Consider the following 27394-nt stretch of genomic DNA (forward strand, 5'->3'; position numbering starts at 1 on the left):
CCTGGGTCTCCTCCCCTCCCCACCAAGGGCCCTCAGGGGCAGCAACGGTTCACTCATGTTTCCCAGCCTGGCGATTTCAAACCGTCTGTGTGCTGTCCATTCTCAGTCCTTGTGCTCCAAGTCTCCCCAACCACCCCCTCCTCCCATGGAGAGCTGTTCTGCCTGACTGGCTATCCCTGCTCTTAACGCACCACGTCACAATCTACGGCTCCCACTACAGGGGAGCTCTTTGAGGGTGCAGACCCAGCCTCACTCACCCCTGTGTCCCTCGGCACGTGCTCTGGGAGTGCCTGGAGAATGAATGGAGGGACTGTCTCATAAAGTGACCGATGGTATGGACTCCTACAACTGTCCTCAGGTGCCTGGATGTCATCAAGAAGCCCAGTACCTGCAGACATCACCTTCCAAGAACCGAGGACTGTCCGTTTTCGAGTGTGAACGCCATCTGATTAGAAATGAGCCAAAACAATGACATGCTCGTGCTTCCACAGCCACAGGGAAGGAGACATGATGAGGCATGTAACTCCACGGCTTCAGCAGAGTGTGCTGGGCAAACACAATTGCGTAAACAAACTTAAGCTTCCCTTTATTCAGTAATTTTGTTGTTGTGGTCATTTGAAAGTCCTTAAAATTCAATAGGACGGATATTTACATACCCTGGGATCACTTGGAATTCAAAGTCTCGGGTTAAGTGAAAAATCGTATTTAGTGTACTAGTTTTCTACTGCTGCTATAGCAAATTACCACAAACGTAGTGGCTTAAAACAACACAAATTTATTATCTTTCGGTTCTGGAAGTCAGAAGTCCCAAGTGGGTCTCGCTGGGCTGAAACCAGGTGTCGGCAGGGCTGCATTCCTGCTGGAGGCTGGAAGGGAGGGTCAGCTTCCTTGCCTTTTCCAGCTGCTCTCATTTCTTGGCTCCTGGCTCCCTTTCAGCCGGCAGTCACATCGCTCTGGCCTCCGCTTCTGTTATCACCTCTCTCTCCGACTGGCCCGCCTCCCTTTCCCTGATAAGGACCCTTGTGATTCCATTGGGCCAGCTGGACAACCCAGGCTCCTCTCCCTGTCTCAGGATCCTCACCTCAACCACATCTGCAAAGTCCCTTTTGCCGAGTAAGGTACACATTTGCAGGTTCTGGGGAGAAGGATGCGGATATCTTCCAGGGGTGGGATATTATTCTGCTTATCACACTTCATTTAGGGTCAAAATGAAAAATCCAATCAGGTTATCAGCCTGAGGAAAACTGGGAAGGGTGTGTAAAATATGCCTCCAAGGATGTGAGCGACTTGACCATGACATTGCTATTTCTGTGTTAAGAGGTAACCTCTGTGCGTTTGGTACTATAAGGCTTGTAATGTATAGGACAGTTTGGTCTTTTAAAGCAACAGCCTTGTAACTAATAATTGAAAGTACATAATTGAATAATTTAAACTGAGGGTTTTAAGTTGAAATCTTACCGAGTTTATGCACCATATTAGAACATGTGATAGAACTTTAAATTCACCATATTTTAATTTTTGTTATTATTTAATTTAGATTTTTATTTTTTATAAGTTTAGCTTATTGGTGTTATAAAGGGTATTAGTACTCAGGAAGGAAGGTTTTGCTGATTAAGTCAGAAATTGGAGTACTGAAATAGGAAGACATTTTTAAGTAAAGTTTAAAATATTTTAAGACACTTGATTAACTAAGTTTATAAACTGGACCAAACATCATGCAAAGACCTCTCCAAGGAGGTTGTTAAAATTCGCTGTACGTAAACAGAATAAGACTCTCCAGCTGAACTTGAGTCTAGAAGGGAGCCCTGGTTTCATTGCCCCTGGTGGCATAGGCAGAGAGGGGACAGGTGTTGCCCCGGGGCAGCCCTGGCAGCCTGGCAAGACCACAGCGAGGTCCCCAGGCCCTGCACACACCAGGACAACCCACACCAGGACCGCCGCGGGGTGGAGGCCTCTCGCTGCACTTTTATTGTTCAAGTTGGTATTGTTGTTTTGAACTTTGTTTTTCATATTATCAGAAAAAGCAAATAAGTATTTATATTTTGTTAGGTATCAATCTTTTCAATTTAAAAGAAAAAGAGGTATGATTATAGGATCTACAAATGAAGTAGGTGCCCTGTAATGTTAGAATCTAATTAGAGAGGACTCTACGTTCAGTAAAGGCAGACAGGTTACTCAGACTGACCTTGCCCCTGAAGGCAGCTTAAAAACACTGGCCACAGGATTTTGAATAATCTTAAAAGCATCGAAGAGCTAACAAGATACAAAGAAATGGCCCGGCAGCGGGCCTGGCGTGGGAAGCACTTTGGTGGTGGAGGAGGGGGCCCGTCAGTCAGAGGCAACTGAGAAGTGGAGCAGAGCCTCTGGGAGGCTCGAGGGGCTCCAGGACCAGAACTTAGTGCAGAAACCACCCCCACTCGGGACTGGGAAATCCAAAGGGCCGGGCTCTGAGAGCAAGGGTGACCGGAAGCAAACTGGCCCTCACAAGTTCTGTACTCCGGCCTCGAGTTATCTGGGGAAGCCACAGAGTCTGAAGCCCTGAGATTAGACTAACGTGATCCTGGATGGCTAGTGGCCCCAGACCCGTTGCAGAAGCTGAAGTGCTAACTGAAGGAAGATGACATCATTTTAGGCCTCAGGCAATTCCTAAAGGTAATGTTTCAAACAACTGTCCATCCTACGATCAAAGATAGCCAGGCACACAAGGTGACAAGACAACACAACCAAGGGCCAGCCCCAATGATAGATATCAAACACGGATCCAGGAGGTAGGGAATGAAGTGATCACACTGTAAAACAAATGTGTGTGTTGTTTCTCATAAACGGATTCATATGGTATGTACTCGCATGTTCACAAGGGGAAAGGGTTGGAAGAGAATGCTGGTCTCTGCCCATTGGCCCCCTGCCTGTCCCTTCCCCTCCATTCACAGCTCATACCCCCAGGTGACCTGGGATGTCTTGATTGCACTTTCCTTCCTACCTTTATGCCTTTGTCCTAGGGTTCTCAGACCCTACTGGAGCCCCCTGGGATGGATGCCACTCCCTACAGGAAGCTTTCCCTACTCCCTCCAGCCAGAACACATCTCTTTCTCCCCTTGTATCTTCCTCCCTTGGAAACCTTTGACCCCTCTGCCTTGTATTTGAACTTTTGTGCTCCTGCCTTTCTCCCCACTGGACCAAGAGTTCTGTGGGGGCTGGGCCAGGGGTGATGCCTGCTGTTCTCACCTTGCATTTCCTCTGCTCAGTGCTGGGCACTTGGGAAGATGAACACATCAGGGCAGTAGACAGGCTTGCTCATGCCCATCAACACACTTGTCAATGTCCTGCCACTGTCACCTTGACCCGGATTCTAAAGACCAAGGGACCCTCAGGTCAGCCCACTTCTGCTCAGACCCTCCTAAGGTGGGTCATATGAAGACGTATTACACTAGTGTTTACATTTTCAATGTGCATGGACATGCCTAGGATCGCGATGTTTTTAGCAGCTGTGGAAAGTAGGCACCATTAGCCCCATTTGACAGGCGAGAGCCTGGGGCTTAGGGAGGGGAAGACGAGCCCAGTGGTTCTCCAGCCTGGATGCACTTTGGAATCACCTGGGGAGCTTTTAACAATTAAGTCTGAATCGCTGGGGATGGAGCCCAGGTGTCTGAATTTTTTTAAAGCTTTCCAGGTGATTCTAATATATAACCAAACTGGAGAACCATTGGACAATCCCAAGGCCCACAGCCAGTGGGGAGCAGAGTCAACTCTAGAATTCCAAATCTTGAGGCAGTGCTCTTTTTTTCCCAAGAGGAATTGGGGGAGGTTCCTGGACCCCTGGCTATTTGGGGTCCCACAAGCTGGAAGAGTGTTGGAAGAAGGGGCTCCACAAGACAGTCTCAGCTTCTGTGAAGCCACCTCTTCCCTCCTTGTCCTCCCCTGACTCCAGAACTTGGGCCCAGACAGCCAAAGCCCAGGGGACAATGAGTGACTCAGACGCTTCCTGTTTTCTTGGCCACAGTGACAGAAGGATGGAAACAGCCCTGAGCTGGGGTTCATGGCTGAAGAGAGGGGGCCTGGAGAGATGAGGAGCCTGGAGCTGTGGGGCCAGCCTGCCCTGAGATGCGGGAGGAGTGAGCTGGGCAGAGCCACATGGGGTGGTCTCCTGGCCTCGCTGGGTGGAAATGAGGGTGGTTTGTTGGGTGGCCCGGTCCGCAAAGCAGGGAGGACTTGGGGCCAGCGTTTCTTGAAAGGTAGGGATTTTCTGAATCCTCGGGGATTGAAGGAGAGACCTGAGGTTGTGCCTGGATATTTGGTTCTGGCAGAGCAGGCAAGCTGGGAGGCCGTGTGGGTCAGAGAGGGGAGAGCTACACTGGGAGGCAAAGGACCCGAGTTATCTTGTCCCTGCCCTGCCATGAATTTCCGTGTGACCCTGAGTAAGCCCCTGGTCATCGCTGAGCCCCTGCTTCCTCTTCTATGAAATGGGGCGGGGCTGGGACACACTGAGTTCTGAGAAATCCCGGGATTCTAGGAAAAACCATAACCTCTCCCAGCCTCACAGAGCCCAGTGCAGCCTCCAGGGGAATTATCATTTACATGATTTTGATTTCAAGTTGGACAATAACCCTGAGAGGTAGGCAGAGAAAGTACTACAGTTACCTGATTGTTATCAGAGACACTGATGATCTGGGAGGTAGGAAAGGCGCTGGCCAAGGGTGTGTGGAAATGGGGACCTGGTCACTCCCTTGGAGGACAGCAATTTGGGGATGTTTATGAAAAGTCATATGTGTTTGAATCTTGGCCTCAATCATCTCCCAGTTGTGGTCACCCTCAGGAAATGATCCTAAGTTCAGAAAAGGCTGGTTGGACAAGAAGATGTCCACTAAAATGAATTTTGTATTAAGGAGAATTTAAACACAGCGCAGGTAGCCAACAATAGGAAAATGTAGCCTGTAGAATGTGTATTTGCTACCTACATCTGAGTAACAAACTACCCTCAAACTTAATGACTTAAATAACAAGCATTTTTCTTTCACAGTTTCTGTGGGTCTGGCGTCAGGGTGTGGCTTGGCTCAGGGTCTCTCCAGAGGCTGCCATCTTGGTGTCAGCTGGGGCTGCAGTCAGCTCCGAGCTTAACGGGAAGAGGGTCCTCTTCGGGCACACTCACGTGGCTGTGGGCGGTCTCAGGTCCTTGTTGGCTCTCGCAGGGACATCAGTCCCTCCACCTGCGGGCCCTCCATAGGGCAGCGGGCTTCCCTCAGAGCAAGGGAGCAACCAGAAGGCACACGGTCCTTCTGAGACCTGATCTCGGAAGTGACCTCCCCTCATTTCTGCTGTATTCTGTTCGTCAGCAGGTCTAGCCCAGGTTCAAGGGGAGGGGATTACACAAGCGTGCGAATGCCAGGAGATGGAGACTGTAGGGGAGGGAAGTTTTCCTCCACCCTCTGAGGGTCTCCAGCGGAGTCTGAAAACTAAACTGAACAAAGACAGACTAACAGAAGAAAACTATGCACATTTATTAATAATTTATTACACGACACAGGAGCCTTCATAGAGAAATGAAGACCCGAAGAAACAGGCCTGAGGATTTCGATGCTGGGTTTGCCGTGTGGGAACACCAGAGGGCAGGAAGACGAGGTGAGTGCTCCACCAGGGGGAGACCTAGCAAGCCCTGCTTGTTCAGATCCTTCTTGGCATCCCTTTTCCTCCGAGATAAGGGTGGTCCTTTCTTCCAGTACAAGGAAGATGCCACAAATGTGACCGTTTGTGACCTGTTTCAGGGGAGAAGGGCAGGGGGGAGGTCAGAGAGACCTCCCTTTTTCTCAACTCCCTTCAGCTTCAAGTGTTTGATATGCCCAGGTGCCATATTTCGGGCCTAGTGAGTCCTGAAGCCCATCTGGACCAGTGGCAGCCATCTTAGAAGCTGCCTACCATACAGCACATGTGAAATGTTGACGATCTTAAGTGAAACCAAGACAACAGGATGCAAAACTGCATACACAGGAGGATGACATCTGAGTAAGAACACAACAGGGAAAAAGATGGGAAGAAATTTGTTACAAACACATACGCACACCTAAACACCAAATGCGGTCTGCATGATAAAGCACCTTTTTAAATTAGGTCTTTTGCTTTTCCACACTTGTATTCATTTATGCATTCCCCCTCCCCCCAATTATTTATTCTCCAAATGTTAAGTAACTAATTTTCTGGCCCTGGGGGCCAAGGGGCTGGGTAGGAACAAGTCCAGGCCCCACCATCTGTCCTTGAGGCTGTCTGAGCAAGAAGCAGCTATAAATTCTCATACTGGGACAGCCTCAGGGATCTATTCCAGGCAGTGCTAACCACCTCTGATCTCGGTGCGTATTCCTGGGTCTATTGGAGCCTGAGGCGTTGGGTTTGGGGGTGACCCTGAGGGCAGCATTGTTTGGGGAAGAGTTGGCGTAGAGGGAGCGGCAAGGAGTGGAGAGAGAGAGAGGAAGTGACCCAGAGAGGCAGAGAAAGCAGTGGACAGGGTGGAAAAACACCTGAAAGTTGGAGTTTCAGACCCTGAAGTGCCTGTCACCTGAGTGTGACTCTTTCAGGTCTCAGTTTCCTCATCTGCAGAATGCGGTGAAGTTAAGTCATATTGCCCTTCCTCGTTCAACAGGGTTGAGTGAGTTGATTATGCACAGAAATACCCTCTGTAAACGGTAAAGCTCTGGACCAGTGATGGTTTCCTCAGGAATTAACTAGAGCAAATATACCTCCGTCTAGCCACTGAGCTCCCAGCAGGAGTCCAGCCCCTCCCCAACCACGGGCAGCAGGCCTTGGTGGCTCCCACATACGGAGCCACAGGTCCACTCTCATCTCTTACTAGTTACATTGGTTAAATGTTGATGTTGAATACGCTTCAGTTGAAAAGAATGAGGTGACCTCTAATGAAGGCTCATTTGGCAACATCCATCAAAATCACAAGTGACTCAGCAATTCCACTTTGAGGAATAAATACACACACAGGTATGAAATTACGTGTCCAGGCACATTCATTGTAGCATTCTTTGTGAGAGCAATGCATTGTAAAGAAAAAAATGTCCCTCTGCAGGGGACCAGTAGATCAATATGGAACATCATACAATGGAATGCTGTGAAGGCATTAAAATGAATGAGGCAGCGCTGGGTGCACTGATCCAGAAAGATCTCCAACATGTATTATCAAATGAAAAAAAGCAAGTTGTGAAACAATATTACCTATCTATCGCCACTAACGTAGAAAATCAAACAAAACTACCTATACGTATATGTACCTGATTCATATGAAAACACAGAGGAAATGCAGGGAGGGACAAGGTCAGTTGTCAGAAGTGGCCATCTGGGGGAGGGAAGGTCCGGGAAGGGGACAAGGAGAGGGGGCCTTACTCTTTTTTTACTCCATATACTTCAGTGATCGTTGCCGTTTCTTTGTGTTGTGAATGTATTTATTCATGTATTTTCCGTGTAATTTTTTAAAGTTAAAATTTATATATACATGTATTATATATAATAAACATTGCATACGAGTCTTAGAATCCTCCACTGCCTTTAAAATTTTGCATCCCTGGCTATTGTTTCAGAACACTGAGATCATCCTCGGGCCTCATGGGTACTTGCTCGCTGGGAGGGAGTCACCTCTCTGTGGAAGGACCCAGGCTCCTCTCTCCCCAGATGGCGCCTCCTCCCAGCTGAGGTGCTCTGTGGGGCTCTGAACCTGTCAGACCAGGACCCCAGCCCCCATCCCAGGCCCGCTCCCTGCCCAGGAATGATCCCCCGAGCTTATTCTCACACCATCTGTGCAGGGATGAGGGCAAAAAAAAACAAGAGACAACAACAAAACCTTCATTCATTCGTTCCTTACACGAATAGTAGTCAACAGTGAACAAAACATAAGGCTAGAGTCTAGCGGAGAGACAGACTCTAATCAGACAGCCTCCTGGATAAAAGTGAAGCAAGGTCTGCGATAGAGGCGCTGGAAGACAGATCCAGAGAGTGTCCCGAGGAGAGAAAAGCTGAGAGAGCTTTTCCCTGAGACGCTTCCCCTCTCCCTGCCCCACATCCTCACTCACCCTCTCCACCCTTCAGGAACTGGAACCCGAAGGCTTGGCCGGGGTCCTTGGCAGCTGGCTCAGGGCTCCCCACGAGCGGGGATGAGGGGAGAAAATGCAAGTCAGGACCCAGGAAATCACCAGCAGAAGAGCTTGGACCAAAGATCTCTGATGGGGAAGCACAGGCCGCTTCGCAGCCTGGTTCCAGACTTGCCAGCAGCATCATCACTTGTTCACAGGCGCCGGCCTCCAGCCATCCAAGGTCACCATTCAGACCACCATCTGTTCCCCAACTTCTGCCCTGCAGGATCCTGGGCAGCCAGGCCAGTGCTGAGTGGGCTCTTTCGGTTTGGAATTGATAGTTTTACTGCCAGTGCCACTGTCTGGACCAAGAAAAGAATTCATGTGTGCGTGTGTGTGCGTACATATGCATACTGTACACACAGGTCCGTACTCTGTGCATAGAGTGTCAATTCATTCCAGATTTACTGGAACAGCCTCAATTTCACATATTTGGACACCACAAACCATTGAAATATCCTGAAAATTCCAATATGATTATTTATGCAGTACTCCTTCAGTCTTGTTCCAAAAAAAGGATTTGAGAACCCGCTTGTAGAGTTGTATATACTTCAGCAGGATTTAAAAATAACAGACAAGGTAACTGGGGAGAAGGGAGCGTAAGACGACAGAAATGCATAACTCACGTCCTGTGCGCGGGCTGGAGGCCGGCCACAAGCGTCTCAGAATTTCCAAGCGGCCAGAGCTAAGAGGGAAGCAAGATGACATGGATTCTTGCCCTGGCGACCGGCGGGAGTTTCCCCCAAAAGTCCTGAGAAAGATGCAGTGTGACTCAGAGTTCAAAAGAAACAAATTCGTGTTCCACGTCTTAATGGTGCTTTGGTTACGCAAATGATTGCATTTGTCAAAACGCACAGAAGAGTACACTTAAGGTCGTGCCTTTCACTGTCAGCAATCTTGGCCTCAAAAAGAAAAGAACCATCAACAAATATAGTTCCTGATATGCCTGCTGAAGTGTTTAGGGGGAAGCAAACTGACATTGGCAGCTTACATTGAAATGCCTCAAAAAAGGAAGATGAATTGCTGGGAGGAAAGAGGACTAGAGGGACTGAGCTGTGATCAAGCAAGGAGAGGAAAGGACAGCAGTCTCAGCGCTGCGCATGCGGTGGGGACGGTGCAGGTCCTTCAACTTTTCCGTGTGTTGGAACATTTTTATAATAAAAGGTTGGAGGCTCGGAGAAATGAAGTGGACCTTGGAAGTCACCATCAACACCCAGAAGGAAAAGGCCCTGGGTGTTGTCCACAGAGCCAGAGCTGGCAGGAGCCCTGGAGACCCGCTGAAGCCCTGGGCCGCTTGCCTACGGTGGTGCCGGGGGTTCCCGGCCTCAGCGCGGATGGAGGCCTGGCTCCTGCGGATCCCACAGGAAGGCGGGATTTGGGCGTTTTCCAGACAGCGCTCTCAGATCATGGAGACCCCTTGCCAGCCGTCAGGGAGCATCTCCCCTCTGAGGCGCTGTGCTGCGCCCAGAGCACCCTGAGAAGCGGCAGCACTGGACTTCAGCCCTGACAATAGGATGGCGTTGACGAGGGGGATCATTTATTGGGGCTTTTCTCTCTGCTGGGCAGCACGTGAAGCCGGAGCGTTTACATCCACCCCGTCATTTAAGGTTTGAACGACCCTGTGAAGCAGGTACTATCGTTCTCCTCATTTGTATATAAAAAGTGCCTCTGAGAAGTCCAGTTAAGTGCGTGTAACACTCCGCTGCTGATGCTGAGCTGGGATTCAAAGTTACATTTGACTCCAGAGCCTTCGCTCCTAACCCTCCCTGCGCATCCCTCACCTCCATCCCAGCCTCTTCAGCTGCTCCGACCCGCCTCCCTCTCTACCACAAACCCAAACCCACACAACCTGAAAACCTGTGGCCTCTCTAACAGAATCCCAGAACTAAGGAAGACTTCAGACAGCTGGTAGCCAGCCTCTTTAGTTTCTACAGAGGAGGAAATGAAGGCCCAGAGAAGGACAATGGCTGGCCCAATGTCACACAGCACACCAGGACTGAACCTTGTCTCCTGGGACTTGTCCCCTTAGCTCAGGGCTGGGCAGGGCTGAATTGGGCTGCAGGGCTGCAGGGCTGCAGGGCTGCAGGGCTGGGGCGGGGAGGGGGCCCGCTAGAGACCACCCTGGAGAGAGAAAGACCAGCTCCTAGGGCCAGGGAAGAGAACTGCTGGGCCCTGCCGTGTCAGCTGAGAGGACCCTTGAAAGAGCAGCTGGTGTTTTATAGATGAGGAGCCTCAGTCCCAGAGAGAGGAAGTGCCTGTCACAGGATCCCACTGCCGGTTCCTGGCCATATGGAGGCAGGAAGTTGTTTTCCTGAATCCCCAGTGTCCTTCCCACCCCTTGATCCCCTCCGAAGGACCCTGAGGTACAGAATGGCTGAGCTGCGCCTCTTCTGTAGCTGCACCCACCACACACAGGGACCTGGGACCCATCAGTGCCCCCAGCACTGAAGACCAGGCCTTTGGCTCCTACCAAGTACCTTCCTCGAAGACCCTGAGGGGCTGTTGGTAGGCGGGCCCCCACCTCTGCAGCCCTTTGCGGGGTGGGAAAAGGAGGAAGCTACAGGGGCCCAAAGCCACCCGTGCCCCGACATCTGCTCTTCAGCTAGGCCTGGCCCCCAGGGACTTCAGACCCCCACCTAAGGGGAGGGTCCTGCTCTGGCTGCTCTAGGCCTCAGGCAGGGCCTGGAGCTCGTGGGGTGGGAAGGAGAGGTGGTGGGAGGTGGGTCACCCAGCTGGGAGGCCCAAGTCCTTCCCGCCAAAGCCAGGCTGGAGCCTGTGGAAGGAGAACCGTCATTAGACGTGGAGCCCGGGTCTACAGACAGACCCCAGGCAGCCCAGACCAAGCCAGGCTGACCAGCCCCGCCAACACAAACACCGGGCCTCTGGCTCTGTGGAAGAGGGCATTTTTCAGAGATGACATCAGCTCTTAAAGTTTTATGTTTCCCTCCTACCTCAGCCTGGAGAGCAGAGTCCCCGGAGTCCACAAGCCTGGTGAGGCAGGCACCAGCACTGATGCCAACAGCACATCACTGGCCTCAGACACTTACGGCAGTGCTGCCACAGGAAAGACAGCCGCAAGGGAGGCTGTCCGGTGGCCTGCTCACTCTGAGGATGCAGCCCAGCCTGGGCACTGCAGGATAGATGCAAGAGGAGAGAAGATGCCAAGCTCCCAGGACCTCAAACACACCTCAGGGCCTTTGCACGTGCAGTTCCCTCCATCAGTTCCCATGCCTTCCCTGCTCCATGCCATCTAGAAAATGGCTCCACATCTTTCAAGTGTCATGTCCAATGCCCCCTTCCCTGTGAAGCCAGCCCCACCGTCCCGAGCCTCCGCAGTGTCCATCATTCTTCCATTGGAGCCTGCATTCCCCTGCGTGGTGTTTAGAACCACCTTGCTTCCCCCCACCCCCCACTGCCTGCCCCTTCAGACCCTGAGCCCCTGGGGGGCACAGGCCAGGTCCCATTTCACGGTGGCAGGAAGAAATGAACCAACCACAGAGGGGTGAGACCTGCCCAGTTGAGAGCACCACAGTGAGGCCAGCAAAAGCAGGGAGGCTGGCGGGGAGTGAGGTGAAGGGAAATGCAAGAGGGGATGGAGCAGGAGAGCTGGGGGCCCTGCAGTGAAGGAAGCTGCAGTGGGCACCTAGGCAGCCAGGGTGGGGAGCACGGGGGCCGGGCCTCCAGGGATGCTGTGTTCCAGCAGGCAGGCCTGGATTCATGAATAAGTGAGTGACTGAGGGGTCCAAAGAGGAGGGTGAGGCAGAAAAACCAACTTTACCTTCTAGAGTGAATTTTCTATGGCAGCAGGGAGAGGTAGACACAGAGACAGATGCCCACACACTCTGACCCCCGCCCCGCCACCCCTACCTGGAGCTTCACAGGCTAAGGTGCGCTGAAGATGGCGCTCTGGCCCAGAAGGGGCCACAGGGATGGGGTGCTGGCCCTCTACCCTGGGAGGGGGCTGACTGGATGCCCCAGGGCCTGGGGCCACGCTGCCTGCTGCTGACTCAGGCCCTGCTGGCCAGCTCAGCATTCCTGCCCTGCTGAATGGGGCTATTGAAGGGGGTTAGGCCACTGACCACGCCCCCAACCAGAGCCTTCGGATGCTGCGCTGTGGGCTCTGCTCTCAGATGGCTGCGCAGGCCCTGGGATCCATCTGAGAGTGGTCTGGCTACCAGCTGCTGCTCAAGGACAATCCTAGGTAAGCTGGCTGGGCTGGCATCAGAGAAGGGATGCCAGTGGGAGAGAATCTGTCCTGACCTCAGGACAGGAGGCCCTGGGATGGTGGCCCTGCTCCCAGCCCCCGGGCCTGGGGAGAGTCTGTCTCTCTGCACACGCCACAGCGTGCAGGTGGGGGTGCAGGGGTCTGTGGTTGGTCTCACCTCCTCCATCAGACCGGAGCGTCCCTGCGGCAGAGTGGTTTCCCTATTAGATCAGGCCTCTCACAGGGGTGTGGGCTGGGTCTCCCCCATCAGACTGGGACGGAGCTCCGCAAGGCCAGCCTTCATCTCCTCCTCTATGTTTAACTCGGGAATCATCTCTGCTGCCCAGCCTCAGCCTCTGTGGGTGTGTCCCAGCAGAGCCAACACCTTTCTAGAAAGTGCCCCCACCTCATCCCGTCCTCCTCCCTCCTGGCCTTTGGCCGGGCCGGGATCTGGCCCCCCAGCCCCGGCTGTCTGGGCCGACACCTGTCAGGTGTGCTTTTTCAGGAATGGGGGAGGGCCGGGTGCCATGAAGCCAGTGCGGGTTGTCACCATTTGGTGGGTGCTACTGCTGGTGTCCAGGCTGGGGGCCACCAGGAGGGGATCCCCAGAAGAGGCCTCCTTCTACTATGGAACCTTCCCACTCGGTATGTCCATCCCTTTGTTGGTCTGTCCATCTGTCTGTCAGCTTGCTCACCTTGGCTGGCTTGCCAAGGAGTTTGGTATTTTAGCTTTCTGACAGGTAGAATGGGAAAAATAACTCCATATAATTGTTCTAAAATAAAAGAAGTTCCTAATAGATTTTTTAAAGTTACTATACAGATAGTAAATGTTAATCAGAGCTAAAATTGTGCAAAAAAAAGTTTTTAGCATATTAGGTCTCTCCTCCTTCCCCCTGTCCTGCCCCGCAGGCTCCCACTCCCAGGTGGGCAGCGGGAGGGGCCCCAGAGCCCAGCTCGGGGTCTCTATTTGCAGGCTTCTCCTGGGGCGTGGGCAGTTCTGCCTTCCAGACAGAGGGCGCCTGGGACCAGGACGGGAAAGGGCCCAGCATCTGGGATGTCTTCACACACCGCCGGAAGGGAAAGGTGCTTGGGGATGAGACAGCAGATGTGGCCTGTAATGGCTACTACAAGGTCCAGGTGAGTGATGGGTATGTGTGTGTGCGTGTGTGTGAACACACACCTAGCGGAGAGGTGGGTAGTGATATATTGAGGGAGCCCAGGTGACAATGTCAACCCAGTGCTCTGCTAAACACCCTCTACCCTAATGCAGCCAAAGGGGACAGAGCCCGTGGGGACCGGGGACTGGCAGTGCGTGCAGGATGTGGTAAGGTGGATTCGGAGGAAAGGAAAACAGGGCCCTGCCTGAGCCAGTGCCTTAGCCTAAGCGATGGGTAGCTGAAAGGCTGATGCCATGGCTCCAGGGCCCACAGGCCACCGGGGCCTGAACCCCTGGTCCCCGCATGTGAATCAGCCCCTCTGGAGGGAGTGGGACCTGCTTACCCTCAGTCCTTCTGTTCGGCACCCACTTTCCTCTCTGGATTGACTTGAAGGATTCATCACCCAAGTTTGGTAGGAAGCTGCTGATGACTTCTCAGAGTCCCCATATCCTGCTGGTATTTGACTCTTTGCACATCCCCAGGAGAAGGCGGGGCAGGTGGTGTCGCGCCTGTTGGATATCGTATCTGTCGTGTGGATGAGGAAACAGCTGCTTCCTCACCCAGTGGGAGTATGGATGGGGTGAGCGTTGGCATGGGGCCCCCAGCATGACCCTTCCTGCCCACCCCGGGGCCCCAGGTGACCCTGCCCTGCCTCCCCCCCACCCCCCATCTGCACAGGAGGACATTGCTCTGCTGAGGGAGCTGCACGTGAGCCACTACCGATTCTCACTGTCTTGGCCCCGACTCCTACCCACGGGCGTCCGAGGTGAGCGAGGGCAGCCCCTCCGGAGCACACGCGGGGCTCCTTTTGGCCATGTTGGCTTTGCGGGGACACCACGGAGTCCTGGGGAGGGAGACCATGAACGTGGCGTCTTCTGGCAGCAGCCCTCATGGGTTCTGCAGGTAGCTCGCCCCCAGGGGTAGTATACCACCCCTCTGAGACTGAGCGCTGGTGGGCTGAGGGGCCTTCAGGCCTTAGAAAAGCTGCAGGGCCCAGGAACACGGCACTTCAGAAGGTCAAGGCCAAGTTCCTTTCTTGTCAAGTCCCCTTTTATTTCACCTTCAGCTGACCAGGTGAACGAGAAGGGAATCAAATTCTACAGCGAGTTCATCGATGCCCTTCTGAGGAGCAACATCACCCCAGTTGTGACCTTGCACCACTGGGACCTCCCGCAGGTGAGGGCTGGTGTGGGCTGGGAGGCCCCGGGAGCTCAGCTCAGCAGGAGACAGCCTGATGTGGGGACCTGGGGTTGCCAAGGTCGGGGGCAAAGCTGGAGTCTGGACTGGAACAGGGGAGGAGTGAAGAAATCTCTCTGACTCCCCAGTGGCAGGGAGGCCATGCTGGTTTAAATGATGTTTGTAACAAGTGATAAATGTGGATTTTGATGTTTTCCAGACATTTGGCCTAAAAACAATCAAATCAAACTATGAAGAAAGAAACATCTTTTGAGTCAGATTTGATGACACGGCATAATTAAAAGTTGATTTAGCCATTTTTTTCTCAGTTTGAGCCTGCACCATATATTCTCATAAATGAGCACCACGCCCCCACATAATTTCCGTAAAGTCTCGACATGTCTAAGAACATCACTATTAGACACCACTGTTTAAGCAACTTTTTCATTCACTCCACAAGGCCCCACGGAGATCAGAGCCTGGCCAGGAGAGGAGCCGTGTACGTAACTCTTTATGACACAGGGTGGCAGGAGGTCAGAGGATGAAGACACGGCTTCAGGGCGGTGTCGGGGAGAGGAGGGAGTCCGATCAGCGCCTTGAAGGCTGGGGCCTGAGGTGCGAGGATGGGGTGTTCTGGCTCGAGGGAAGCGAGGAGGCAGCGAGGGGCTGGGCAAGCGATTTGGTTAGAGCTTGGGGAGCCGGCAGGAGAGGACAGAGGTTGCGGGAGTAGCTTGGAGGGCCTCAGCTGCCGAGCCAAGGTGACGGGGTTTGTTCTGTGGGAACGAGAGCCACCAGAGGCCTCTAAACTGTGGCTGGGGCCGTAGAGCAGGCTTCAGGGAGACAAGCAAGAAACCGCTTTCCAGCTTCTTCCTTGGACAACCACTTTCACCAAGCTGGCCCTTTAGCACGCCCTCGAACCCCCCAGGGAGAGCTTGGTAGGTCATCCCAATGGAATGATGAATCTTGGAAAGCCCTCCGCCAAAGAAAGCAGACTCACTCTCATAAGAGAGGCTTCGGGAGGTTTCTGACATCTGCACACCCCCCTAAAATCCTTGTCACAGCTTCCATGCCCCACGTTGTACCTTTCTTCCTCAGAACTTATACTCAAGCTTCTTTTCCCATGGTCGATCTCTTTCTCCTAGGCAAATTTCCCTACGTGTTCAATCTGTCCAGTCCTTTTAAGCACGAGAGCCTCACACTTTCTCTGCTCCTCCCTCTAGCTTGTATAAGGAGTGTCACACAGCTCATCTCCACACTCACGTTGTTTCATGGCTCATCACTGCCACCGTCTTCAAGTCAGTGCCCAAGACCCTGCGTCTTTGCTCCCCTTTCCTCCAAACATCCTCTGTAGTTCTAATCGCCCATGTTTCTCCCACAAGCATGGCCAATCGCCTCCAAAAGTCTTTTCTGGAGACGGACCGTTAGGGCATCTGCTTCTCACTCTACTCCTCTGTTCTAGCCGCTCCAGGTCAAATATGGCGGGTGGCAGAATGTGAGCACGGCCGACTACTTCAGTGATTACGCCAACCTGTGCTTTGAGGTCTTTGGGGACCGGGTGAAGCACTGGGTCACTTTCAGTGATCCTCGGGTAAGCAGGGCCCTCTGCAGGCGGGAAAACCCACTGCCGGGACCAGACCGCACCCTGCCACTGCTCACAGTCCTGTGGTCCCCACTTGCCGTCCCTGTAGACAATGGTGGAAAAAGGCTATGAGACAGGCTACCACGCGCCAGGCCTGAAGCTCCGCGGCACGGGCCTATACAGGGCGGCACACCACATCATTAAGGTGAGGGGGCTCTTCTGGGAGCGAAGGCTGGGTTCAAGGGGGAGGGATGAGCCCCAGTGTCAGCTCAGCCTGCCCCAGGGCTCCAAGCCTGAGCTCAGTCCTCCGCCACTCCACCTGAAAGCCAGCATATTCCACAGCACCTTCGCACCATTCACTTCCCCTCCACGAGGATTCATGAGGGAGTGTCCTGTCGTCCAGTGCCCCGCTGGACAATATAGTGGCTGCTCTCTAGAGCTTACAGTCTAAGAGCCAAGGGGATGGAGCACATGCACGGGAAAACCTTTCACCCACAGGTCTAAACTGTCTTGTGTGGAATGGTGACACGAGGAAAGGGGGATGACAGTGAACTAGGGGCTAAAATCTTCAGTGAATGAGCAGAAGCAGCTGGAGGCTGGGGAAGGATGGCAGTAAGAAGGGTTAGGAGTGTTCATCTGATCTGGGACCTGGGGTTTTTGAAGGTGGAAGGAGAAATAGGAAGCAACAATGAAGAGCAAGGCAGACCCCACCCTAAGGTGTGAGGGGTGTGAGGAAAAACCGGCCTCTGCTTGAAAGAGCTGCCACAGAGGAGGTCTTTAGGGGCAGCCAGGCTCAGTTAGGGCCCAAACGCGAAGGAGACAGCAAGAGGAGATGCTGAAGGTGACTCGCCATGGGTTACCCGAAAGGCTTGAGAGAAGGGAGGAAAGTAGGTCTCATTTGGGCCACATATGAGGATACGAGTGACGATGACTGAGGAACAGTGAGGAGACATGACGGGATGGCCCCAGTGGACTCTCAGCAGAAGGTGGACCATCTGATCCAGCCGGAAGGCGAGGGGCCACTGGGTGACAGACCAGACCCTCAAATTCATGTTGGGGAGAGAACTTCCTCATTCTTCCCACATTTGGCTTAGATTTCTTAAACTGTGAATATGCAAAGGGCAGAGCTCTGAAGACATCAGCGGGCCACTGAGAGACAGCATGGAGAGGAGGCAGGTTGGCACGTTTGGGGTCCATTTCTCAACACTGTTCCAGGGCTTGGTATTTTCCTAACTTCCTGAGCCCCTGTGGGGAAAGTACTGCCTAGTTACCACAGAGGACAACCAGGAAGAAAGCAAGAAACTTGAGCAAAGATCTTAGAAACAAGAAATAACACAAGGTGGTGGTCTATGCGTTTATGCCAGATTTAGACCGCGTTTCGTCTACGATATGAAGCAAGTGAGTGCGCTGGAGGTCAGAGGAAGGGACGGGCTGAGGGACTGGCTGACCAAGGCTGGACTCACGAGAATCCTAAGACTTCATCTGGATCTCTAGAGTCAGGAGGGAGAGAAAGGCCACCTTGGAGTGAAAAGGAAGAGAGAAGTGGGCGAGGCAGGCACCTCAGATGAATTCTTTCTTCTTTCAGGCCCACGCGCAAGCCTGGCACTCTTACAACAGCACGTGGCGCGGGAAGCAGCAAGGTGAGCCGTGCCTCCCGCACGCTGGGGACAGACGGCCCCCGGAGGAGCCGTGTCATCCCACCTGTCTCACCTCTTTCCTTTCTCTTCTTATAAGGTCTGGTGGGGATTTCATTAAACTGCGACTGGGGGGAGCCTGTGGACATTAGCAACCCCAAGGACGTAGAAGCTGCTGAGAGATACCTACAGTTCTGCCTGGGCTGGTTTGCCAACCCCATTTATGCGGGTGACTACCCTCAAGTCATGAAGGACCGTATCGGTGAGCCAAGCCATGTTTTAAGACTGCAGATACCACAGCAACAGTATCGAGCTCAAGTGACATGACCAAAAGGCAGGGGGATGGAAGAACACTTGGGCGAGGCACTCAAGGGATAACCCAGCCCCCAAGGAATTGAGAACTGGTTCTTTGAACTGGGGGAGGAAGGGGGGACGCCCAAACAAATTCCTAGACCTGGAAATTGAAAATTTCAGAACCCAGGAAAAAAATTTAGCAATTCTCTGGGCTGCTCTCTTTTGTGCTCTGCTGTCTTGTCTCCTCCCTGCTCCACTCCATTGTAACCGCAACAAAGTAGGAGAGAGAAGTCAAAGACTCAACCATGGGCCATGTCAGTTGTATTGCTGGTTGTTTCTATTGCTTGAGAAATACTCCCCAAGTTCTGGTTGCCAGTGTCAGAGAAGAGAATAAAGACAAGTAAAGATCACAAGGCTGTATCAGTATGGATGCTGTTAAGTGCCACCTAACAGAAAACTCCAACTAAAAGGGCTTGAAAAGTAGGGAATTTATCATCGCACCTGAGTCTGGAAAAGGGTGACCCAGGGCTGGTTAATCCAGCCCTTAGGGATGTCTTTGAGGAACCAGGCTCATTCCATCTTTCCACTCTGGCACCTTTAGCTAGTCCATCAACCGCTCCCTACGGCCACAAGATGGCTGCAGCAGCTCCAGGCATTACATCTTTACACATCAACACCCAGAGGCAGAAAAAAGGAAGTAGCTGTCATATCTGATTTTAAGAACAAGGAATATCTTCCCAGGAAACAGCCTCCACCTGCAGCTGACTTCCTTTTGTGACTTAAGGGACAGAACTGTCACATGCCCTGGGGTGCCCTAGACCCCCAGGACTAGGGTCTTAGAGGCTGGGGCCAGGATTCCCATAAAGGATATGGCCCCTTCAAAGAAGGCGAGGAAGAGCCAGGAAGAAGACAGGCGTGGGACTATTGGGTAGGCAACCAGCAGTGTCTGGCCATAGGAATCTAAACATACCTAAACATCCGTGTACTTAGAGGCATCAGCCTGCACCACCACCACCAAAGAGACAGACAAGGATGACAGTGAAATAGGTTACGGTCTCACACAACAGACTATTTTGGGTGTTTGACTAAGAGAGACCTGTCAACAATTCAATCATTTCCCTTTCTAAAGCACCGTTATCAGACTGATCCGGAACAGCAGTGGCAAGGCCTGATTCCAAGTCCGCCACTAACCAGTGAGTGACTCTGGGCCTCCCCGCTTTGGGGGTCACTCTTATCATCTGAAAATGAAGGACCAGACAAAAGAATCTCTAAAAATCTCTTGGCAATAATCAGTTCCGTGACGTGTCTGTACACACACACTCAAAATCTTAAGAATGATTTCCTCAGGATGCGCGAGGAAGAAGCCCTCGTGACGGGGACAGTGCCGTGTTCCTCCGGTGCATCCCATCGTTCACGTGGTGTGTCCGTCTCTCGGGAGCCTCGGAGGCCCCTGCGGGAGCCACGACAGGACTGCCCTGGAAAGCCAGATTGACGACTTGTCACAGAGCAGTTCTTGGGCTTCAGGCCCATCATCCCAGACCCGCCAGCTCCAACTTTGCAGGAATTCAAGGGGAAACTGGGCTGACATCTTCCTTTGCACAACGTGGAAAGAAGGATTCTCGGAGCTGTCAGGATTTTCTGTAACACTGAAAGCATTCTGCCTGAAATCTTGTTCACAAATTACTTCTAGGCATTTCCTAAGCACCCTTTAATTCGCAATAAATATTTGAACAAAAGTAATTCTAGACCAGTGCTGTCCAACAGAACTTTATGTGAAAACGGAAATGTTCGATATCTGTGCTGGCCAATATGATAGCCTATAGTCTTGTGTCTCCTTAAATTTAAATTAAAATTTAAAAAAATTAAATATTCAATCATTCAGTCTGACTGAATTAAAGATGCAGTCACACTAGCCACATTCTAAGAACCACATGTGGCAAGTGGCTACTGTATGAGAACAGTGACAGCACTATGTGGTTTTTCTCATTACTAAATGTAACTGGAAGTAATAATATGCTAATATTTTAAAGGTATTTAGTGATACAAACTTTTCACTCATTGAATCTAAGCCAATAGCCTCTTTGGAGACGTTTTTATAGTTAGATTTCAGATCAACTCATAAAAACGTTATTTTTATTCATTTAAAACATTTTTTGCATAGATTATGCAAAAACATTTGCATGTTTCCAATTTTTTAAAGTACAAAGGGAGAGGGTCAAGCTTCCCCCCCCCCTTCTCGCTGCTCCCACCCTCCCGGGGGGACGCACGCTTTCAGATGGATGATGCGCATGTGAGCAAAACACTGCTGCTCAGTGTGCATGTGTGCTTGTTTTACAGGCTCGCTCTGGTGGCTGTACAGTGTTGTACTGATGGCTAGCCCGTCATCTATTTAACCAGTCTCTCCTGGTATTTAGGTTCCTTCTAATCGTTTGCTACTCACTCTACAATGAAGATCCTTGTACGTTCTTTTACACGTGTGAGTAACAAGTAGGACATGCAGATTTGGAAATGGTCAGTGAAGGACTATACTCGTACAATTTTGAAAGATAGGACAAAACTGCCCAACGCAGAGGTTGTATCAGCTTACACTACAACAACAAAGCTCGAACGGGACCGGATGTCCCTGTCCCCCGCACCATCACTGGTCTTCCAGTTCCCTTCCCAGAGGCAACCAAAATTACCTTTTAGATATAAGGGATAATGTAGGAATCCAACTCTATTACTTTTTTTCCAGATGGCTTCACAGTTGTCCACATTACCACTCACTGCATAATCTGTGAAAATATTGCTTTTAAGCAATATAAACTTTTAAATTTTTAGATAGTATTCAAATGTCAAAATTCCAGTTTGAAAGGCTGTGACATTTTCCATACAAACGAATCCCAAAGCCCTGGATTTGCACAACAACCTATACGCTAACATGCCAGTATCATCATGGCACACGACAACAAAATGATTGTGAGCAAGTGACACTGCTGAGCTCTCCTCTCCTCTCTCCACAGGAAGAAAGAGTGCAGAGCAAGGCCTGGACACGTCCAGGTTACCGGCGTTCTCGCTCCAGGAAAAGCGCTACGTTAAAGGCACCTCTGATTTCTTGGGACTAGGTCATTTTACGACTCGGTACATTACAGAGAGGAACTACCCCTCCCGCCAGGGGCCCAGCTACCAGAACGATCGCGACTTAGTCGAACTAGTTGACCCAAACTGGCCGGACCTGGGGTCTCAATGGCTGTATTCTGTGCCATGGGGATTCAGGAGGCTCCTCAACTTTGCTCAGGTGATTGTCACACAAGCCATTTAAAGGACATTTTTGACCCGAATTCCTGCTCTTACAGCTTACGCTCAAGTGCCTACATTTTAGAGTTAATAAAACAAAATAAACCCAGTTACTCATACTTCAGAGGCTACTAGATATAAGCTTTACAGGCTAATGCCTACTACGAATAACCATGTCAACGTACGTAACTGCAGCTAAAATACTTATCCCACATTTGGTTATTTTGCCAAGTTATTTTGTTGAGTTATTATTTCTCATTTGAAATGGAATATGTGGGAAAGAACAAGGCCTGAAGTACATTTTCCCTACAATGATGCTGATTCAGTGAGAAATATATTCTTTCCTATGAACTTGCCCCCTGCTACTTTCATCTCTAAACAAACGTGTGAACTGGCAGCTGTTAAACGCTACATATGCTCATTAGAACAGGGCAGGCTGGAATATGCGCTCCGAGGTGTGCCTCAGACCCAGAGACCCACCTGTGGGTTGGAATTTTTAAGATATTCATTACTATGACTCCCTTTCAGACTCAATATGGCGATCCTCCCATATATGTGACAGAAAACGGAGCGTCTCAAAAGTCACACTGCACTCAGTTATGTGACGAGTGGAGAATTCACTACCTCAAAGGATACACAAATGAAATGCTAAAAGGTGAGATTCAAACCAAGACATATTTTTCTATTTAACTTGGACAAAATTTGATAACACACGATTGACTAAAACTTATCTCATAAATGAAAACATTTAAGATGATCTTCACCAATGTTATTTTCCCAAGGAAATGAAAGATTAAAAATGGAACGAAATGTCTTTGCAGCTATAAAAGATGGCGTTAATATAAAAGGGTACACCGCCTGGTCTTTGTTGGATAAGTTTGAATGGGAGAAAGGATACTCAGATAGATACGGATTCTACTATGTCGAATTTAACAACAGAAACAAGCCGCGCTACCCAAAGGCTTCAGCTCAATATTACACGAAGATCATCACTGCCAATGGCTTTCCCAACCCGAGAGAGGTAGGACTCACGATGGATGCTCCTTCTGGATTTTAGAAGAGCTGGGCAGCAGGGGCGCAGAGTCTGGCAGGCATCTCTCCTCTCTCCTCCGCTAGAGGACAGGCACGCTGGAGGATGGGCCTTCCTCTTCCCCTCACTCGCACCACTTCTTTGCTTATTTGCTTAGAATGGGGTAAACACGCCTTTAAATTCAACCCTAACTCACAGAGCATCGAGGGCAGACTGGGGTTGTGCAGGAGTCCTGTTTGCTTCAGGTTATCACAGGCACCAGAGACTGTTAATTAAGTGTTATTCTAAATGTTGTGTCAATGCAAATACTGTCTAGTCTTCAACACATATGAAGCCAGTTAAGTGAACCAAGTCAACCACATGTGTAATGATCATAATCATTTTCACTTTTCCCATCAAATGGCAGAGCCATACAAATGCACTAGTTCCAAAATGACATTCAAAATAAACTTAATAATCCTTTAAAATACACCAAACATTTTCAATACCCTACAAATTTTTCTACCAGCTCTCTATGCTGCTATCTACGGCAGGGAAAAGAAATCATAATTTAGAATGTCTTAATAAAGATAACTTGAGAAGATAAATCTCACTTGTTTATGGGGCCAGCCCTGTGGCCAAGTGGTTAAAGTTCCACACACTCCACGTCAGCAGCCTAGGTTTGCAGGTTTGGATCCCAGGAGCGGACCTACACCACTTGTCAGCCATGCTGTGGAGGCCTCCCACATACAAAAATGGAGGAAGACTGGCACAGACGTTAGCTCAGGGCGAATCTTCCTTACACACACAAAAAATAAATCTCACTTGTTTACCAACATCCTTTTGGGGGAGCAGTGGGACTATAAACGGAAATAGTAACTGACAGCTCTCTGGCATTCACTGGTTTTGCATTACCAGAAAAGCACTAGATTGTAAGCCCCTCAAGAATAAAGATTCTGTTTTTTGACTCCCTCACAATGATACACATAAGTTTTCAGTAAATATTAACTAATTTAAACTACACACTTAAAAAAATTTTTTATCCCACGTTATTCCAAAAATGATTTCAAACAACAAAAAATTTGTCTAAGACGAGATTACTTACCAAGTGGGTCTTTATCAGGTGGAAAGTTGGCACCTCAAAGCCTTGGAAACTTGCTCTATCAACAACCAGGTGTTGGCTGCAGGTGAGTGTATTTTGATTCTTCCCTTTGATAATTAAACCGCATATTTATACACAGGACATTACCAAAATCTCAAAATCTGCATCTACCTTGACTACCTTTTGGAAGTCACTCTTCCAAGACCACACAATTAAAAATAATTTTTTTTCACTTTGAAGCAAGGTCAAATTTCTATTTTTTAGCATTTTAAATAATATTTTAAAAATCTACCACAAGAGAGAAATATTTTATCCATTATAGTTTTCTTTCTGAATCACACTGTAAATTTATAAATCTATTTTTGTTACAGTGAGCTTTATGGAAGGAGGGGAAAATCCAACTATTATAGCAAACGTAATGAAGAAAAGTTAAAGAACTCACCAGATATTATATTCACTTATTCAGCAAGTAATGATTAAGCACTCACTATTAGCTGGGGGCGTTTTAAGCCCTGGAGATACGGCAACAGACAGAACGTGGCATCATTTCTTATGTGTGGGATTAAACGGCTCAGCGATGTAGAATAACCAAGATGTAACTACACACACATCAAGAAATGCCAACACACGTCATCTGTTTCTTTGAGTTTTGTCTTTCTCTCTCTATAAGGGCAATCAGAGAAACACACTCCCTGTTTTAACAAACTCATCTTTAATGTGGTATCAGAGATGGAAAGTGCTAGACCAAATCCTACCAATTCAGTTAGTTTTATAGGCCAATATATCCCTGTGGCCCCCCTATTTAAATAACCAGGTAATATTAAGAATGTATATTCTGGGGCCGGCCCCGTGGTCGAGTGGTTAAGTTCACGTGCTCTGCTCCAGCAGCCCAGGGTTTCGCCGGTTCAGATCCTGGGAGTGGACATGGCGCCGCTCATCAGGCCATGCTGAGGTGGCGTCCCACATGCCACAACCAGAAGGACCCACAACTAAAATATACAACTATGTACCGGGGGGCTTTGGGGAGAAAAAGGAAAAATGAAATCTTTAAAAAAAAAAGAATGTATATTCCATTAAACTCAAATAAACTTTTATTCTATCATGTAGAAACACAACATAGAATTTACTGTTGAGCCTATTAACCCCATGAGCGCAGGCCCTGTGCCTTGTTTATCTTGGTAACCAGGTGCCAGGCACAAAACCTAAAAGTGGGTATTACATAAATGTCCACCACCATATTAGTGGACATGAAATATGCTTATCATTTAACTCTTTAAGATTATTGCTTAACCATGTAAGAATTACCATATAAAATTTCAATATAGAAATTCCTATATCTCTTAAGATACACAATAACATCTTCGAAAGGTTAGAAATGTTTCCCAAGGACTTTTCTTTCACAATCCCCCCGATGAAAATTATAGAAACAGTGGGGTATGGCTGCTAATATTCTCAGATTAATTTACGGTAAGCACAAGTATTAGTGTACATTTAGACTTTATTCCACTACCTATGGAAGAACCAAATTTAGGCATTCTTTATCTGTATTTTCTGAAATATTTTACAAAGCCCTCACATAATTTTTTATAAACATTTAATTCACCAGGTTCTCTTCTATAGTAAATGAGAATAATTAGAAAGTTTGATGATGCCATTTTCCAAGTTTCTCCAATACAGTTAAAGCTTTGGGGATGAAGCTATATTGGCTAAAATGATCATTCTCCTTTGTGGTGCTGCCCTCTCTCCCGTTTCAGAGCCGCTGCTAAGTCACATGCAGATGGTGACGGAGATCCTGGTGCCCACGGTCTGTACCCTCTGTGTGCTGATCGCCGCGGTTCTCCTAATGCTCCTCCTGCGGGGCCAGAGCTGAGACACGGGCACCCACTTGGTAGCTTCGCCTTTCATACAGAATCTGCAGGACCTTCCTCCTTTTTCTGCTTCAAAGGTTTATATACATTTCCGTTTTCAGGTTCTGTAATAATTACCTTGTTTTTGTTCTTTTTTTTTTTGGCTTGTGCTGGGATTTAAGAATTAGAAAATAAAAATAAGCATAAATGAAATAAAAACCACAGTAAGCTCACCCCTCTCCAACTCAATGTCAATATTTTCCTGTACATTATGCACCTCTTTTCATTTTGCAAAAAGGGATCACAGTACACTAACTGTTTTGTGATTTGATTTTTTCATTTTTAAATCTGTCCAGAAATATTATTTTAATGTAGAAATGGTTGCCATCTCAGCACTGTCCTACACATGATGGGTAGTCAACCATCTTTAGATAACAAACCTTCAGGCTGTAAATCCTATCAGACAACCAAGGAAAAGCATTAGGCAGGTACCAGAAAGTGAGCGCACACACTTTTCTAAGATAAACTTCTTACACTAAATTCAATTCACTTCACTCAATGAAATAGCTCAAAGAAATATTATATAATTTATATATCTTTTCTCTAATTAGATATTTTGTTTTATAAAATAAGGTTCATTTTATTTTTATGCTAAAATTAATCTCCATTTGAGAGCAAAATACAGCTTAAGAAGAAATAATGTCAGGTATTTTACTCATTATCTGATTTTATGTAATGTTTCTGAAACAGAAGAAGAGTAAGATAGTAGAAAACGCTATTCCATTAATTCTTTTGGTTAATACTATCTCAAACTAAACATTTTTAAAAAGGTATTTATATCTGCACAACTGGGCTGGGATAAAATTGTTTTTAACAAAATTACTTCCCATGTTAAATCGATATGCCTGTTGAGGGCTTTTCTCTTCCATCAGTGTTTTTGAAACCAAACTCTCTTTCTACTATATACCCAGATTTAAGGTGCACTCAAAAAAATTACCATTCAAAGAAATGTTTTTTCATTTCTCCAGTTTTAGGATTAAACTGACCTACTGAGTTGACTACAGAAAGCAGAAAGAAAATTAAAGACTTGCACTGCTCAATAACATCTGGTAGGCCTTTTATTGATTACAGACAAAGAAGCCATATTTCTAATGCACTAAGTCGGCACTTGTGTTATAGAAAGAACTAAAACGTAAGGTACTTGACACACTACAAAGTATTCAGGGAGAACAAAGAGCAAACTTGCCACCTTACGGGGGACGCTGTCAGCACCCCTCACTTGAAATGCACCTGGCTGCAGGTGACCATGTTAGGAAAAGACATCCTTTCTTCCAGGCTGCCGTTCAACGTTAACTCAGAAAAATCTGTAAGCACAAAGACAGCGCGATCAGAACTGCTTACCATCCTGCCAGCTCTTCTGCCATGTATGCTGCTGAATTTCACCATAATCAAGGGGTAGTCTGAGTGACACGCCTTTCACTTTAAGAGAGTTAGTTAGATGAAAACCAGCAAGGACAATTCTTCTAAATAGTAAACCCTCTTGATGCACTGAAAGCATGATTAAACAAACTAAAATATAAAGCAGGTTTTTTTTTTTAAATTACGTATTTTTAATTTGGGGACCTACTGCTTTATTTTTTTGTGCCTCATCCACTATGATTAAATACTGTCTTTTTTCCTATCTTAATACATATTTCAGAAAACCTTTTCCACTTAGGATTTGTAGTCTGAAGACTAGACACATGTTCACATTTTCTTCCTGAGGACTACTATATTTCAAAAAATAAACAGTACAATAGACATCTAGACGAGATTACAGCCACTTCCCTGTGAGTCATCGTTTCCGTTTCCACATTCTTACCGTTATCAGCATTCATCTGCTGAGTACCCAAGAGGTGAGGAGCACTGCTGGACACTGTTTTTCTCCCCCATTAACTCTAAACCATTATTCTCTCTTCCTATGGCTGCTAAAAGTACACTTCTCTCTCAAGTCTTC

At 48.8% G+C, this 27394-nt stretch overlaps 2 protein-coding genes and 1 long non-coding RNA gene across 12 annotated transcripts in view; 1 reads left to right on the plus strand and 2 right to left on the minus strand.

Annotated features, from left to right (window-relative positions):
* Window positions 1-5471: 5471 nt before the first annotated feature.
* LOC111776112 (uncharacterized) lies at window positions 5472-8971 on the minus strand. Its single transcript, XR_002812089.2, has 2 exons — window positions 8061-8971; window positions 5472-5993 (listed from the first exon to the last, which is right to left on the minus strand). It is a non-coding gene; the product is annotated as an uncharacterized lncRNA (long non-coding RNA).
* A 3101-nt stretch (window positions 8972-12072) lies between these two features.
* On the plus strand, window positions 12073-27186 carry LCTL (lactase like). Of its 3 annotated transcripts, none has more exons than XM_070270186.1 (13): window positions 12073-12321; window positions 13298-13461; window positions 14160-14247; window positions 14548-14657; window positions 16117-16245; window positions 16346-16441; window positions 17822-17876; window positions 17971-18132; window positions 21167-21441; window positions 21969-22095; window positions 22262-22461; window positions 23573-23636; window positions 25306-27186. In XM_070270186.1, the coding sequence occupies exons 1-13, from the start codon at window positions 12168-12170 to the stop codon at window positions 25419-25421; spliced, it is 1740 nt and encodes a 579-aa protein (XP_070126287.1). In that variant the 5' UTR covers window positions 12073-12167; the 3' UTR covers window positions 25422-27186. The 3 variants fall into 3 exon arrangements, with proteins under 3 accessions (XP_070126287.1, XP_001497077.2, XP_070126294.1); XM_001497027.5 differs by lacking the exon at window positions 12073-12321 and adding an exon at window positions 12335-12969 and having other exon boundaries at window positions 25306-25439; XM_070270193.1 differs by lacking the exon at window positions 12073-12321 and having other exon boundaries at window positions 13298-14061; window positions 25306-25439.
* The window catches only part of ZWILCH (zwilch kinetochore protein), a 39818-nt gene continuing 37048 nt past the window's right edge, over window positions 24625-27394 (minus strand). For 6 of the 8 annotated variants that reach the window (XM_023654992.2, XM_023654987.2, XM_070270160.1 and 3 more), the window contains exons 18-19: window positions 26648-26762; window positions 24625-25568 (exon numbers count right to left, since the gene is read on the minus strand). In XM_023654992.2, coding sequence (XP_023510760.1) covers window positions 26674-26762 — 89 coding nt within the window. In that variant the 3' untranslated portion in view covers window positions 24625-25568; window positions 26648-26673. The remainder of the gene's footprint in view (window positions 25569-26647; window positions 26763-27394) is intronic. The other 2 variants (XM_023654993.2, XM_070270166.1) reach the window with 1 other exon arrangement.

This window comes from Equus caballus, chromosome 1 (genome assembly GCF_041296265.1).
Source record: "Equus caballus isolate H_3958 breed thoroughbred chromosome 1, TB-T2T, whole genome shotgun sequence".
In the NCBI taxonomy this organism is placed as follows: Eukaryota; Metazoa; Chordata; class Mammalia; order Perissodactyla; family Equidae; genus Equus; species Equus caballus.